Source organism: Nematolebias whitei, chromosome 19 (genome assembly GCF_014905685.2).
Source record: "Nematolebias whitei isolate Nwh7 chromosome 19, NemWhi1, whole genome shotgun sequence".
In the NCBI taxonomy this organism is placed as follows: Eukaryota; Metazoa; Chordata; class Actinopteri; order Cyprinodontiformes; family Rivulidae; genus Nematolebias; species Nematolebias whitei.
Genome location: NC_056516.1, coordinates 30,248,348 through 30,265,030, shown reverse-complemented (window position 1 = coordinate 30,265,030; position 16,683 = coordinate 30,248,348). Strand labels below are relative to the sequence as shown.

Sequence of the window (16,683 nt, the reverse complement as noted above, 5' to 3'; positions counted from 1 at the left end):
TAGATGTTAGATAGATGGATGTTAGATGAATGGATGGTTAGATGTATAGATTGATGGTTGGTTAAATGATTAGATGGATGGATACATGGATGGATGGATGGATAGATGGATGATGGATGGATTGTTAGATGGTTAGATAGATGAATGTTAGATGATAGATGAATGGGTGGTTAGGTGGATAAATAGATGGATATATAGATGGATGGATGTATAGATTATAGATAAATAAAATGGATTGAAACATGCAAAGTTATTCAAAAATTGGACAAACTATAAATTCAGCTCGTGATGAATTGAAATAAAACAAATGTTTTAAACCATATGTTCAGGGTCGTTCAGGAAAGAAGTCAAACAGTGTTTGCAGTCAACTGTTAAACGCAGTAGAGGTATTGTTTTGGTTTACGACTGTATTTCAGCCAGTGGTGTTGACACTCCCATAACTGTTGAAAAGTTCTTGAAACTTTGATCCAACACTACCTTTGTGAATTAGGACAGAGGGACTAAAGAGGACAAACTATACAATTAAAAATGTAACAAAAGAAAGTAACAAGTAAGTCAGTACCTTCCTAATACGTACTAATTTGTCACTACTCTTTAATGAACCGGTTTAAAATAAATTCAACCTGACAGCTTTTACTACTAAATAATTTTAAAGCAAGCCTGAAGTCAGTGCCTCCGAGTCCTCCATGTTCTTCTTTAGTCACTTTGAACAGTAGTCCTCTTCCTTTTTATGACAGTAGTATAGACTTTCTTGTTATAAAATATGTAGAACTAATTTATTAAACTGCGTCATTCTAAGATAATACAACTATTTAGCAAGTTAGATATTCATTAAATCGTTTTTATTTTATTTTATTGCTTTGTCATTGATTTTTGTTGTTAAAGTAATGAATCTGACAATTATTCAATTGGACATTCCCATTGTTTGAGCAAATGCATGGCTGTGCTTTGTGCACCTAAGCTGCTGACATTGATAGATAACTGATGGTGAGTCTCAGGAGCCAACAGCAAGGAGAATGTGTTTATTTGAAACGCCACACAAATGCACACGGTCTGCACACAGAGGCATCTATTGGGAGGCACTGTATTATTTACAGAATCCCACTCCTTACTATAAAAGGCCTGTGCTATGAGGGAGCTACTGGAGGAGGGTTGAGTGAACTGGAGTGCAGGAAGCTAATGTAAAGAGAGCTGTTGAAAATGTGTGCTTCATAAAAGAGACAGCAGGGGATGTGAAGGCAGCTATAGACGTTTCTCCAAAGGAGTGTGTGGGGGTGGGAGGAGAAAATTAAAAACGAGCTCACAGCAGAGTTACATGTATTGGATAGGTGTAAAAAATATATACCAGGTGAGAAATTAATGTCAAAAATAGAATCCCTCAAAAGCAAAGTGAAGAAAAGCATAAACAGAGAAATGCAACATGTACAAACATTTATGATATATTTTTATCTGATTAGGAATGCATTTTGCTTCACTTGTAACAATTAGCATAGAATGTAAAGGAATATTACATTAAAACTAGTCATCAGCACCACTTTGATGCATCCAACAGAGTTGCTTTAAACTGTGAGCCTAAATTTGGTCTGCCTTGTCTTCAGATCTTGTTTATTCATGTAAATGGAATGAAAAGACTCTCAAGCATGACGAGAGTTGAGCATCTCAAGTTTTTAAACACTCTTCAAGCTTAAGAATAGATTTTAAAATCATCTGCTTTGACGTGTAATGATATGTTACAGTGCTGCTTGAAAACTCCAAACACAACGTGCCTCTTTGCTCCTCCAGGATTTTTGGAGGTTTGGTCCTGGATGTGAAGCGGAAAGCACCCTTCTACTGGAGCGACATTAGGGATTCACTCAGTCTTCAGTGTCTAGCTTCTATCCTTTTCCTCTACTGCGCCTGCATGTCCCCCGTCATCACATTCGGAGGTCTGCTTGGAGAAGCAACGAAAGGCAACATAGTAAGTTATGAAGAAAACACTAATCTCTCAGGATTATGGTGTTCAGAGTGCAGACAAATCAAGTTTGTTTCTAGAATGGGAATCTTTGAGCACCATTATTCACCATTCAGTCTAATTTATATGTCCATCTAAGGAAAAAAAGCAACACAAATGGTAACTAGAGAAATTGCATTTCGTGTGAAAATGCAGTGTGAATGCTTATATCAGAAGAACTTGCTGAAAACAGCTGAAACTAGCTAAAAAAACATGCTGAAATGTAGTTGAAATTTAGAGCATGCCTAAATTAGAAGAAGAAAGCAGAAATAACACATTTTTGCTGAACTAGGTTTAAATAAACCTAGTTCAAAATAAGCAGAAATAACCACAAAAATTAGCTAAATAAGCTGAAATTAGCAAACCATAGCTGAAAAGTAGCTGAAAAGGCAGAAATAAGCTTAAACTAGCAGAAAAAGCTGAAAGGAGCAGAAAGAAGTTAATTAGGCTGAACGTAGCAGAAATTGCCACAAAAACATGAAGTTATCTGAAAACAGCTAAAATTAGCTATAAAGTGCTAAAAATGTAGCTGAAAATGTAGAACAAGCTTAAATTAGCAGGAGAAAGCAGAAAGAACATGTTTGCCCAGTTAGGCTGAAAGACGCAGAAATTAGCACAAAAAAAGTGGAAATCATCTGAAAAAAGCTGAAATTAGCAAAACAAACAAAACAAAAAAACAGCTGAAAAGTAGCTAAAAAGGCAGAAAGAAGTTTAAATTACCAGAAGGAAGTGGAGAGAGCAAGCCCATTTTTGCTGAATTAGGCTGAAAAATGTTTAAATGAGAGCAAAAAATGTGGAATTAGCTGAAAAAGCTTACATTACCATTAAAATAGCTAATTAGTAGCTGAAAGAGTAGAAAAGCTTAAACTTGCATAAATAAGCCGAAAGGCACATAACAAACTGAAATTAACAAAAAGAAGTTAAATAAGCACAAAAATGTTGTAGTTGGCAGAAAGAATCTGAAAGGAGCACAAAACAGCTAAAATTAGCTGAAAATAGATGGGAAAAAGTTTAAATTTGCACAAGGAAGCTGAAAGAAGCTGAACCAGAACAAAATGTGAAAGGAGCAGGAAAAGGTTGTAAACAGATCCAAAGATCCGAAGGGTGTAAAATGAGCTCAATTCATTTTCTATGAGGAAAAAAGTGTCAGAAAAGTCTAAATATTTCAAAAAGCTAAAGTTGCAGCAATACCAAAAAGTCATAGCAGTCCTGAAAGAGCTAAATGTTTAATATATGATTAGTTTAAATAGCTTGAAAACTGTGGGAAGAGAATCGTGCTGACAAACGTACGTAAGAAAAATGGATGGCGATAGTCTGAATGCTTCATAAACAGTCACACAATAAGTAGCTGCACTCCTTTGATGTAACAGTCTTCCCATGGCGTCTGCCTTGGTATGGTCAACTATGCAAATATATAAACATATAATTGAATTAGGTCAATTAACATAATGAATAAATACACAGACAAAGCAAAACATTATCAAATGATCAATAATTTCCCATCTGTCTCTCCTTTTATCTAGCTGCAAACCGTTGGACGTATTGTTACTACCGCCCTCTTTCTTCCTCTCTGCCCTTTATCCAGATGCCCTTACCATTAGCTCCGACTGTCTGTCAGCTGATGTGTGAAATGTGTCTAAGTAAACTCAGCAGGCAAGAGCTTCACAGAGATATGAATTCAGTGAAGTCAGTGGGGTGGAAGCTTTTGGACATTTCATTGACGCAGCCCAAAATTTCTGTTTGATCCAAGCTCTCTGGTTTCTGGTTGGGGTGCCATCCCTCGCCTCTCCTCTCTCTTCTTCAGCTTTTCCCTCTCAATCCTCCTTATCGTTTCACTTTCCCTGTTTTCCCTTTCTCATTCCCTCACTCCCTCCCTTTCCTCTGTCTCCACAGAGTGCAATAGAATCTCTTTTTGGAGCTTCTCTGACAGGGGTGGCATACTCCCTCTTTGCAGGCCAGCCCCTCACCATTCTTGGCAGCACTGGGCCTGTTTTAGTGTTTGAAAAGATCCTCTTCAAGTTTTGCAAGTGAGTTTGAGCATGTGGGTTTTAAGGCTTTAATAGGCCCAAAAATACATGTAATTACCACATTATGTTTGTCTTTCTCAGTGATTACAGCTTGTCCTACCTGTCACTGCGAACAAGCATCGGCCTATGGACGGCCTTCCTGTGTTTGGTGCTGGTAGCCACAGACGCAAGCTCACTGGTCTGCTACATCACTCGCTTCACAGAGGAAGCTTTCGCAGCTCTCATCTGCATAATTTTCATCTACGAGGCCCTGGAGAAGCTCTTTCACCTCGGAGAATATTACCCGGTCAATATGCACAACAGCTTAGACAATCTCACCTTCTATTCGTGAGTGTGCGATGTTGAAATTGTAATTCGAGTGTTTTGTTTTTAATCATCTCACAAGTGCTTGGATAAAAAGGCATTCCAGTATCCGGCAAGAAGTTTTTGGCTTGAAAAAAATTAAACACAATTTTAGTTTAATAATATACATTTGTTTTTTTTATTTATAATTATACAGAACTGCATGAAAGTTTAGCATATATATTACCCTAGCTGAATCATATTCTAACAGAGGAGCACTACCAAATGCTTTTTTCAAAGTTACACTTAAAGGTCATGTAGTTTTTCCATCCATCTATGGCATTAGGGGTTCTTGTGCACGTTCTAAATCAATTTATAAGTAAATTTAAGAACAGCTGGGACAGTGTGATCTACAGCCTGGGTTCACTTTAGATGGAAATAAATGTTTGTTTTATTTCCCCTGAGAAGAACGTGCAGACGTTTGTTATTGGCTCTTTTCTCCGCAGGTGTCAGTGCTCTCCACCAGCCAATGCATCAGATCTGCTCATGCAGAAGTGGAACCGTTCTGGTTACCTCAGCTCGGACTCGATCCCGTGGCACAACTTCAATGTTTCGGTAAGACTCAGAGTGACCTCTAGTGTAGAAGATAGCAATTACAACGTCATGTGTGGGATGCAGAGCAAATGATGAACGGGTTTGATTCTTACAGTCATTTAAATGTTTTCAAACCTTGGGGAATGTCGTTATTTAAAACATGTAACAAAAAAAGGATAAAAATCCTTACTTGGATCTCATATTTTGAATATGGACACTATTTTTGGAGAAGGAAAATGTTTCAGTTTGCTCACTTACATGCACCACCACCATGTGTGGCTGTTCCCAGGCAGAGCTGTAGAGGTGAAATGAGACCGCTCTCTTTATGCTTCGATGCTTTAATTATTGTGTCTTCAACCTTCAATAACACTGAAAGTTAAACACTCGTCTAGTTCTCCCTTCAATAAAATTGAAGGGTTTTATTTTTTTTCTATTAAAAAAAGTCACTGACAGATTGATTGACGGCAAATTGTTGATAATTAGTCACATAAATGAGCTGATCCTCAGTGAGAGGAGAGAGTTTAAAACACGGCAGAAGAGCAGGATCTCAAGAGGAATCGCCTTCACAAGTTACATAATAATGAGCTATTCATGTTTCATAGGAACATTATTGTTAAGTCTTTTTTTCTCAAACACTGTAAAATAAATCAGCCAATGACAGGCGTTAACATCCACCTTCAATAACACAGGTACATGAGTCAGAGGAAAACTGGAAACAAGAGAAGGAGGGGAATGCTGGTTAATTTGACAGCTGGAAATCATTCAAGGTCAACAATCTGGCGAACTTGTTGATCTTATGTAAACCACTTCGGTGTAACACCAGCTGTTAGCTCTGCTCCGCTCTGTGTCATGATTAGTCAAGGACACACAAACCTCTTCCATAGCTGCATCCACTCTGGCTTTTTTTTTTTTTCAGATGTGCCAGCACTTTCATGGGGATTTTGTGGGTCCTGCCTGTGGTCACCATGGCCCCTACATCCCAGACGTCCTCTTTTGGTCCATTATCCTCTTCTTCACCACCTTCTTTTTATCCTCCTTCCTCAAGCAGTTTAAGACGGATCGATACTTCCCAACCAAGGTGAGATGTTTCCACATTCTGCTCCTGTAAAACATAAAGTGAGAGTTTACGTTATATGAAATGTTTATGATAAATAAATAGATAATATCCATACACATCAGAATAATGTTTTACCTCTGTGTATAAGCAAGTGTGGATTGATGTATCTAAAAACTTCTCACGATCTGTAAATGTTTACATTCGTGTTCAGAAAGAAAAGAGATTCTTCGATCCTCACACACAAGAGTCTGTTGTCACTTGGTGTAGGTACATGTTCATTTTGTATGATTTTAACTGCTGACACAAATATAACTAGACAAATTGCATTTCCTGCGAAAATGCAGTGTGAATGCTTATTGCAGAAGAACTTGCTGAAAAACAGCTGAAATTAGCTAAAAAAAAATAGCTGAAATCTAGCTGAAATGGAAGAATAATCATAAAGAAAGCACAAAGAACACATATTTACTGTATTAATCTTAAAACAGCAGAAATGTGCAGAAGAAGTAGGATATTAGCTAAAAAACCTGATATTAGCAACAACCAAAAAAAAAGAAAACTAGCTGAAAAGGCAGCTTAATGTTCCAGAAGGAAGTGGAAAGAGCTGAAATGAGTTCAAACTATGTGGAATTAGCTGTAAAAGCTAAAATTAGCAGTAAAACAGCTAAATATTATCTGAAAGCAGAGAGGAGCATAACAAGCTGAAATTAGCATAAATTACCACAAAAAATAAATCTATTTGTAAACAGTTGAAATTGGCTAAAAAAAAAAAAAAAAAATGCTAAAAAAAAAAAATAAAAATAAAAAAAGTAGCTGAAAAAGTTGACCAAGCTCAAATTACCAGAAGAAAGCAGATAGAACACATATTTGCCCATTTAGGCTTAAAGAAGCAGAAATGAGCACAAAAAAGTGGACATTATTTAAAAAATGCTGAAATGAGAAAAAAAAACAGCTGAAAAGTAGCTAAAAGAGCAGAAAGAAGCTCAAATTACCATAAGGAAGTGAAGAGAGCACATTGTTGCTGAATTAGCTCAAAAAAGTTTAACTGAGTGCAAAAACTGTGGAATTAGCTGAAAAGCTAAAATTAGCATAAAAATAGCTAAAGAGTAGCTGACAGTAGAAAATGCTTAAAGTTGCATAAATAAGCTGAAAGGAGTACAAGCTGAAATTAGCAGAAAGTTAGAAGAAGCACAAAAATGTTGTAGTTAGCAGAAAAAATCTGAAAAGAGTGCAAAACAGCTGAAAGTAGCTGAAAAAAAGTTCAAATTTGCACAAGGAACCTGAAAAAAGCTGAAGCAGAACAAAATTTGAAAGGAGCAGTAAAAGGTTGTAAACTAATCTGAGGATTTTAAGGATGTAAAATGAGCTCCGTTCATTTTCTATGAGAAAAAAAGAGACAGAAAAGGCTTCAAAAAGCTAAAGGTGCACCAATACTAAAAGTCATAGCAGGATTTTCCTGAAAGAACTGAACATTTTGACATATGACTTGTTGAAATATCACAAAAATTGTTGAACGATAAAGATGCGGAAAATCGTACGGAAGAATAATGGATCACAATAGTGTGAATTCTTCATAAACGTTCACACTATTACTTTGTTTAAGCTCTACAGAAATCAGGTGGTTAAAGTGAAGGGACTTTGTGTATAAAAGTTAAAAAGATGTAATTTTATATATGTGTGTGTGCGTTGTAGGTGCGTTCCACTATCAGTGATTTTGCTGTGTTTATAACCATCATGATTATGGTGCTGGTGGATTTTCTGATGGGAATCCCAAGTCCTAAACTGAATGTTCCTGACCGCTTCGAGGTAGGCATGAAGTTTTAAACATGTATGTGTTTTACTGTTTATACGTAACAACATGCTAAATGTGCTTGTTCCTTTTCTGTGCAGCCAACTTCAAAGAACAGAGGCTGGCTGATGGATCCATTAGGAGATAATCCCTGGTGGACGCTGCTGGTGGCAGCACTTCCTGCTCTGCTCTGCACCATCCTCATCTTTATGGACCAGCAGATTACTGCAGTCATCATCAACCGCAAAGAGCACAAATTAAAGGTCAGCGTTAGCTCAAGGCAGATAGCTTAAGGTCCTTTTTAAGCTGCACATAATGGATTTCTAATTAAATTGCGAGTATGACAAGGTTTATTTATTTATTTATTTATTTATTTAATGATGGTACCTGTTGAGCAAGTAGGAATAGACAGAAACTGTCCCTAATCACGATGATGATTGCTTTCGCGTTAATGTTTATATTAGATGCAATATTGATGAGTGTAAGCTAAAAGTTACATGCACTCTTCAGCTGCACTAACTTCTCTGCACTACACCTGTATTTATTTACCAACCAGTTTTTTTATTTTGTCATCCTAAATTCAACTAAATTGCCTCAAAACAATATAATATTCAAACATAATTTTCCCTCAGTAAATGTCCCTCAGTCCTTTTTATATTTAAAATATAGTTAAATGCTGAACATATTCTTTTGTGAATTTTATTCCTGAATTTATTCCTCCCGGTCTTTTGACACGCCTGTTGAAAGGTGGATGTGTGATGTACCGTTTCCATCCGTAAACGTTTTGTCCTGCCCATAACTCCTGATCCGCACACGTTCATTTTATGAAATAAATACCCATACGCCTCATCACTAGACAGAGTCTCATGTACGCTTCATCACCCCAGCTCCAAGGTCAGGGTTATAAAATCAAGGTCAAAAGTTATACAAGGTCTTTGCTTGTCTGGGCCATTGCTGTTCGTTTACGGTGCTCTTATTCGTTTATCCTTGTGCATCCTACAGAAAGGCTGTGGCTATCACCTGGATTTGCTGATTGTGTCAGTAATGCTGGGGGTGTGCTCCATTATGGGCTTGCCGTGGTTCGTGGCTGCAACCGTCCTGTCCATTTCCCACGTAAACAGCCTGAAGGTGGAGTCCGGCTGCTCAGCACCAGGAGAGCAGCCCAAGTTTCTGGGCATTCGGGAGCAGCGGGTCACGGGGTTCATGATTTTTGTCCTCATGGGCTGCTCTGTTTTCATGACGTCAGTGCTAAAGGTGAAGAAGGAGGAAATGTTTATTTAATAGCGTGTAGCTAAAGTGTGTTATGTCAAGACCAGGCAGACATTATGTTTGTTTTGGTCTTATTATAAAGAGCTGCAGACTTATTCTCTTCACGTCTGCTCTTTCCAGTTTATTCCCATGCCCGTTCTGTATGGAGTCTTTCTCTACATGGGTGTCTCTTCGCTCAAAGGCATTCAAGTAAGAGTCTGCGCTGCCCGCGTTTGAAGATAATAACCCCTTTAAATCAAAGCAGAACAGATTCACGAGCTGTTTTTAAGGCTGTTTCCCTCCAGAACTTCAAAACCCTTGATAGCAAATCACAAGCCATGAAAGCGTTTAACTTTGTTTCTGGGTCTGATGAACGCGTGTTTTTTTTTTTTTTTTTACCGTGTTCTCCTCGCTCTTTGCAGTGCTTTTCATTTATATCTCTCTTTTTTCCTGCTTAGTTCTTTGACAGAATCAAACTGTTTGGCATGCCTGCAAAGCACCAGCCCGATCTGATCTACTTGCGCTACGTGCCGCTGTGGAAGGTTCATATCTTCACTCTGGTGCAGCTCACCTGTTTGGTATTGCTCTGGATAATCAAGGCCTCTGCAGCAGCTGTTGTATTCCCCATGATGGTAATGAGTGCTGATATTTAGTTGATTTATTTAATCGTTTTTTGGCAATAATTTCTAAAGCAGCTACATTTTATAATTCTTGATTATTGTTGGGTCACTTCTATTTTAAGAGTCTTAATAGGAAGCCTTTTTTTGTGTGAATGTTTATGAAGCATTCACACCATTGTGACCCATTTTTCTTCTGTACATTTTTCAGCATCTTTCTCATGCCACAATTTTTGTGCTATTTCAGCAACTCATAAATCAAAACGTTCAGCTTGTTCAGGACAATCCTGCTATGACTTTTGTTATTGGTGCAACTTTGGCTTTTTGAAATATTTAACCTTTTCTGACACTTTTTTTCCTCATAGAAAATGAATTGAGCTCATTTTACATCCTTCACATCTTTAGATCTGTTTACAACCCTTTACTGCTCCTTTCACATTTTGTCCTTGTTCAGTTTCTTTCAGCTTCTTTGTGCATTTTTTTTTTAAATCAGCTATTTTCAGATGTTTTTCCAGCTGTTTTGTCATCCTTTCTGATTATTTCTGCTAACTACAACATTTTTATGCTTCTACTAATTTCAAATTATTTCTGCAAGTTTCAGCTTATTCAGCTATTTCAGCTACTATTTAGCTATTGTATGCTAATTTTAGCTTTTTCAGCCAAACCCACACCATTTTGCACTCCTTTCTAGTTTTTTCAGCCTAATTGTGCAAAAATTTGCCCTCCACTTCCTTCTGGTAACTTATGCTTATTTTTGCTGTTTTAGCTTCTTGTTTTTGTGCAAATTTCGTCTTTTTTGTGCTAATTTCTGCTTATTCAATTCAATTCAATTCAGTTTATTTATATAGCTCCAAATCACAACATAGATGTCTCAGTGCACTTTACAGGAGCATTCACATACAAAGAAAAGCAAATTAGTAAAGTTATCTATCTAAGGAAGCTTATTTCTGCATGATTGGGCAAATGTGTTCTTTCTGCTTTTTTCTGCTAATTTAAGCTTGTTCTACATTTTCAGCTACCATTTTAACACTTTGTAGCCAATTTCAGCTGTTTTCAGATAAATTCAAGTTTGTCATGGTAATTTTTTGCTACTTTCATCCTACCGGTAGTTCATTTCTTTATGGTAATTTAAGCTTATGTTCCTTTCAGCTTTTTTGGGGGGGGGGCTAGTTTCAGCTTTTTCTGATATTTCAGCTACTATTTAGCTGTTTTATGCTAATTTTATAATTTTCAGCTAATTCCACATTTTCTTGCTCATTTCAGCTCTTTTTACTTCCTTCTGGTAGTTTAAGCTTCTGCCATTTCAGCTAACTTTCTGCTATTTTTATGCTAATTTCAGGGGTAGGGGTGTTGTACTAATTTTCTAATTTTTGTGCTAATTTCTGCAAATTTATACCTAATTCAACAAATGTGTTGTTTCTGCTTCTTCTAATTTAGGCTTGTTCTTCCATTCAGCTACAATTCGGCATGTTTTTATCTTGTTTCAGCTGTTTTTCAGCAAGTTCTTCTGCAATAAGCATTCGCACTGCATTTTAGCAGGAAATATAATTTCTCTAGTTATAATTACTTTGTGTTTTTGGCCCCAGGTTTTGGCGCTGGTCTTTATCCGAAAGTTTCTGGACCTTTTTTTCACTAAGAGAGAGTTGAGCTGGCTCGATGACCTGATGCCAGAAAGCAAAAAGAAAACGGAGGATGACCAAAAACTGGAAGCACAAAATCTGGTAAACATTTTATTTTATTTTATACATGTATAAATATGTGGGTGGTGCGGTAGCTCGGTGGTCAGTGCTGCGGTTTTGTAATCCTGAGGCTGCAGGTTTGAGCCCAGGTTGTGTCCCAAAGAGCATCCAGCAGAAAACAATTGCCAAATCTTTCATGTGAATTCTCTCACTGTGGCCCCTCCTGCAGAAGGAAGCAGCTGAAAGAAAAACAACAACAAATATAGAGCCATGTGAGCGGGCGTGTTTTCATAGTCACAAATAATTTATAAGACTTCATCTTTACGTCCTCATTAAAGAGTTACCTGTACAAATTGTTCACTTTGAGTGTTTTGCAGTGACTCACCTCACTAATGTAAATCTAGGGGTGCACGATATCGGCCATTCCATCAAAATAACTCAGATATAAAAGGTGTTTATATATATATATATACACACATACACACACACACACACATTGCATACTATCAGTAAAACGGTAAAAACTATTAAAGTTTTGTTTGTGATCAACATTTTAATTCTTTTTTTTTTTCTTTCAGGAGGATGAGTCAGACGTGCAGGAAGAAGAGGAGATGGGGGTGAAAGTCAGGTTTGCAGGTTCGACCCGGTACAGTATTTCAGGGAGGTGAGTGGTACCCTCCATAAAGCATCCTTTCATTTGACAAAAAGCCAATTTTAAAGGCATGGAGTCTATTTCCTGTAAGTCTACGATGTCACACCAACATCTACTGTGACGTGTTTAATCTTATGGTCTGGAAGCTAAATACATTTTGATGGCTTAAAATTCCTTATGAACCCAGAAAATGTAAGCAGCATCTCCTGAAATAGTCATTTGGACAGCTGTGTGTTGTTCTGTCCATCTTGAGCAGATCGTTCATAGAAGTAGTGACCCACAGCCCTCCAGTGGAAGAAGAGGTAGCAGGGTGTGTGTCTGATGTAAAACATCTGACCCAAGCCACCACAGATTAACTCTTTTTACCCAAACTCAGGCAGTTTGACCCAAACTCTCATCCTTTAGCTAATAAATAACAAAACTAAATGACTTTCAAACACACTGCTTTGCTTTTCTTTAAATCTTGTTACATGTGCTCAAATGTTTGTGCTGTCGAAATAAGTTCATCCTTTGTCTTAATGTTTTCTCACAGTTGAATGGTTGGAATGTTCTGCTTGTGATTTGTCTTGTCAGCCATGTTTTTTTTTTCCCACTGTAAATGTGTTCCAGTCTCTTATTTAAATGCATGTTTGTGTCTGCTGGCTTGACGTCCACGTGCCTGTCTTCTCTCTGTGTTCGTGTTTGCACCTTCGGCATGCAGCTCCGACTCTGACCCCTTGGTTGTAAATATCTCTGATGACATTGTCCAAACGGCAGTGTGGAAAGCAGTGAACTCGAGCGCAGAGTCTTGTGCCCAACCCGTGAAGCGTAGCGACAGGTAGCTATGTCATCTCCTGAAGTTTTCCAGAGCCCCTGCACCCCGCCCCCCCCCCACACACATACATTAGAGTCCAGATCCAAAAACAAAACTATAATTAGTAGGTGAGTGCAGATCTCTGCCATGTTTAGGACTATGTTTCAATAATGGGGTCAAATTAACTGCTGCTCGTTCAAATATATCAAAAATTATAAATATAAATTTAGCGTTTAGTATTGAACGTCAGTTAAAATTTATTCCTGTTTTTATAAATATATTTAAGCTAGTTTTTTAGGCACTCATTACAAAGTGTGAAACCAAATATAAAGATGATCCTGAGCTTTATCAAACAAGTGCAGTCTGAAAAGGTTTACTTCAGTTAATTTCCAGATATATATTGATACTTGTGTTTAAAATGCAGGTACGCACTCAATGTAAACAAAACAACGAGTTTGACCTTTATTAGGCTGGCTGTAGTCCGTGTGGGGACATGAATATGCTGGAGTCAGACAAATCTCTGAGAAGTTTCAGTAAAAATATTGAAGTAAATGTGTTTCTAAAAGAAAAAGGACAATTTAAGAACACAGTAACCGTTGAGATGTTGTGCATATTTTGTTTAATACTTTATTTAAAAATGTTTTCCAGTTTTTTGACTTTTCAACGAGTACTTTTAACAGGAATGTTTTTATTATAAATACATTAATGAGTTATATAATCAGAAAACTTTAATATGAATATTATGTTATTTGGTTAATTTTCCAATACAGTCATTTGAATGCCTTGATAATTTTAAACTGAACCAAAACAGAAACAAAACACTTGTTGCTCTCATTTTTCACAAGCTGAACTCAAATATCTAAAACTCTTTGTACACAGAAGTCCTTTTTCTCTCAAATATCGTTCACAAATTGGTTTAAATCGGTGTAAGTGAGCACTTCTCCTTTGCAGAGATAATCCATCCACCTCACAGCTGTGGCATACCAAGATGCTGATTAGACAGCATGATTATTGTACAGGCATCTTAGGCTGACCACAATAAAAGGCTACTCCATGTCACAGATGTTGCAAGTTTTGTGGGAGTGTGCAATTGGCATGCTGACTGCAGGAATGTCCACCAGAGTTGTGGCCTGTGTACTGAATGTTCATTTCTCTACCATAAGCCGTCTCCAAAGACGTTTCAGAGAATTTGATAGAACATCCAACCGGCCTCACAACCACAGACCACGGGTAACAACACCAGCTGAGGACCTCCCCATCCAGCATCTTCACCTCCGAGACCATCCACCTTTGCACAACCAAAGAATTTCTGCACGAAACGTCTCAGAGAAGCTCATCTGCATGCTCGTCATCCTCATCAGAGTCTCCACCTGACTGCAGTTCGCTGTTGTAACAGACTTAAATGAGCAAATGCTCATGTTCGATGGTGTATGGCACATTGGAGAGGTGTTCTCGTCACAGATGAATCCTGGTTTTCACTGTACAGGGCAGATGGTAGACTGCGTGTATGACGCTGTGTTGATGAGCGGTTTGCTGATGTCATCGTTGTGAATTGAGTCGCCCATGGTGGCAGTGGGGTTCTGGTATGGGCAGCCATACGCTATGGACAACGAACACAGGTGCATTTTATTGATGGTGTTATAAATGCACAGAGATACTGTGACAAGATTCTGAGGCCCATTGTGCCATTCATCCACAACCATCACCTCATGTTGCAGAAGGATAATAATCTATGTTGCAAGGATCTGTACACAGTTCCTGGAAGCTGAAACAATCCCAGTTCTCTCATGACCAGCATACTCACCCAACTTGTCATCCATTGAGCATGTTTGAGAAGCTCTGGACTGGCATATACAACAATGTGTTCCAGCAACTTCCTTAAAGCCGTCGAAGAGGAGTGGACCGATATTCCACAGGCCACCATCAACAACCATATGGAGATGTGTTGCACTGCATGATACCAGATACTGACTGCTTTTCTGTGAAGTGACACTGTTTTACACAAATGTGTCATCAGTATTTGAGAGAAAAAGGCATTTTGTGTACATAGAAATATAGTCTTAGATCTTTGAGTTCAGCTCATGAAAAATGGGAGCATAAGTGTTGAGTTTATATTTTTGTTCAGTGTAGATCCAGATTTCTGCAGCCTTGACTACAAGCAAACTAGTCATACATATTTTTATTGAGAAGAAACTGAAAATTCCTTCAGAAACTAGTTTAAAAAACAATAACAGAAGAATTTTGGGACAATCTCTTCCCGTTTTAGCCTAACCTAGCTGCTAAATATTTTACCGTTGCACTAACTGGTCCAGCCGTGCACAGAGTATTTATCTTACCTAACAGAATTTAACCCTTTTAAACCATAAATCTGAACGAGCACTGATTTAGTTTTGTTCTTTCAGCCTAGAGAAGGTGGCCTGCGTTAGAGTGGACGTCGGCCCGGAGACACCAGGAGAGGGCTCCACCACAGAGACCTTCCTGTAGTCCTGGACGCCCGTTCTCCTGAATCCTCACAACACTTTCACTCCGACGTGGAGCCCTTCGGACAGCAGAGAGGACCTGGAGCGCCACAATCTGCTTTTCTCTCAAAGAATTAGAAAAGCTGCTAAGAGGATACAATCCTTTTCTACCGGATGTCAAAGGAACGGCCTTACTGACGGGGGTCTCAGACTGTACGAACAGAACTTTACTTTTATTGGGATTTACTCACGTCTGCTGTTATTTCAGCTGGTGGTGAGACTGGACACTGGTGTGGGTCAGAACATTGTTTAGGGTTGATTCATTTCATGACGATACACCAGCCTAAAAAAAAAAAAAAAACAAGGAGTCCTCTCAAAAGCCATTAAAGTACCGTTGGAGTTTGAGAGCGAATTAAACGAAAAAACAGAGCCACATTCAGAACGATGGATTTATTCATGAGGAACCTCCTTTCTCTGGAGGATTACAGTGTTGGTATCGCTGCTCTAACGATGGTCAGTTTTCACTGTTCAGCCCATGTCTGTTCTCAAAGTATTTTATCTGTGTGAAATCTGTACTTTTCATTTGTATCGTAATAGAAAAGCCACTTCAGAGGCCATGAAGTCTGTACTGTACAGTAAGCACTTTGCTAGGAATGTTTATGATTCAACAAAGATTATATTGTGTCCAGAAAAGGATAACTTCCCTCAGTATTTCATAGAAATGTTATTCAAACTCGACTCGAGAGTCTTGAATGTTTTCTGATTTGATTTTGACTCGAGGCAGCAGCCTGCCCTTCTTTTGTCGCTGGCGTCAAAACTATTTTACTAAATAATAAAACATATGGAAGTGCAAATAAAGAAGAGACTATTTGTGATCTCAGGTAGTTGCACTCGTTTCTAAACTGTCTGTATTGTGAATTTGTTTGTCGTACACAGATGTGTTCCAGATCATTTTATGCAAAATATTTCTACTGGATACGTAAGAAGAAGAAAAATCTCATATTCTAGAAACGTGTTTTTTATTTGTATTATTTTGCCGAGTGCAGTCGTGGTTTAGCAATAAGTATTTCAATACAGTTCAATGTCCTGAACTCCTTTAATATTCTGGCAAAGAGATGTTCGTGCAACGTTTTGTGCGCTCGTGTGTGTGTGTATCGGTTCCACAAAACGATTAGCTTACGTGCCTTGTTGACGCTCTTTATGTGCAAAAAGTGTGATTATTAAAAACGTGCAGGCGCACACGACGGCGCACAAGCTCCAAAGACGGGCCACTCGTTACACAAAGCGTGCTGCTTCTGTTCGTTGTCGTGTTGTTGTGCGTCGGTGTGAGTCGTAGCCTGAGCCTCCAACAGGAGAAGATGAACTTTCAACTATTTTCATTTACAAATGTAACTAAACGCTGTTTGTCTGTTCTGCTCTCTTGTATTTAGTCACCACAACAACAAAAAAGACAAGTTACTGATACTATAGAGTTTTATATTTAAATAATTAGTGAATAT

General features: G+C 38.1%; 1 protein-coding gene across 1 annotated transcript; it reads left to right on the top strand.

The window, feature by feature from the left end:
* Positions 1-29: 29 nt before the first annotated feature.
* On the top strand, positions 30-15,545 carry LOC119425466 (sodium bicarbonate cotransporter 3). Its single transcript, XM_037692995.1, has 15 exons — positions 30-36; positions 1,737-1,957; positions 3,884-4,017; positions 4,099-4,344; positions 4,806-4,914; positions 5,810-5,971; positions 7,640-7,753; positions 7,838-7,999; positions 8,739-8,990; positions 9,126-9,194; positions 9,443-9,616; positions 11,188-11,322; positions 11,859-11,944; positions 12,633-12,749; positions 15,128-15,545. Exons 1-15 carry the CDS (start codon positions 30-32, stop codon positions 15,207-15,209), a joined length of 2,070 nt encoding a protein of 689 aa, XP_037548923.1. The 3' UTR covers positions 15,210-15,545.
* Positions 15,546-16,683: the final 1,138 nt, after the last annotated feature.

Bases quoted from the DNA above. Each gene is read 5' to 3' on its own strand.
- LOC119425466 (XM_037692995.1), top strand. The intron at 4,345-4,805 runs GTGAGTGTGCGA...TTTTCTCCGCAG, and splicing joins GACAATCTCACCTTCTATTC to GTGTCAGTGCTCTCCACCAG. The intron at 9,617-11,187 runs GTAATGAGTGCT...TTTTGGCCCCAG, and splicing joins CTGTTGTATTCCCCATGATG to GTTTTGGCGCTGGTCTTTAT.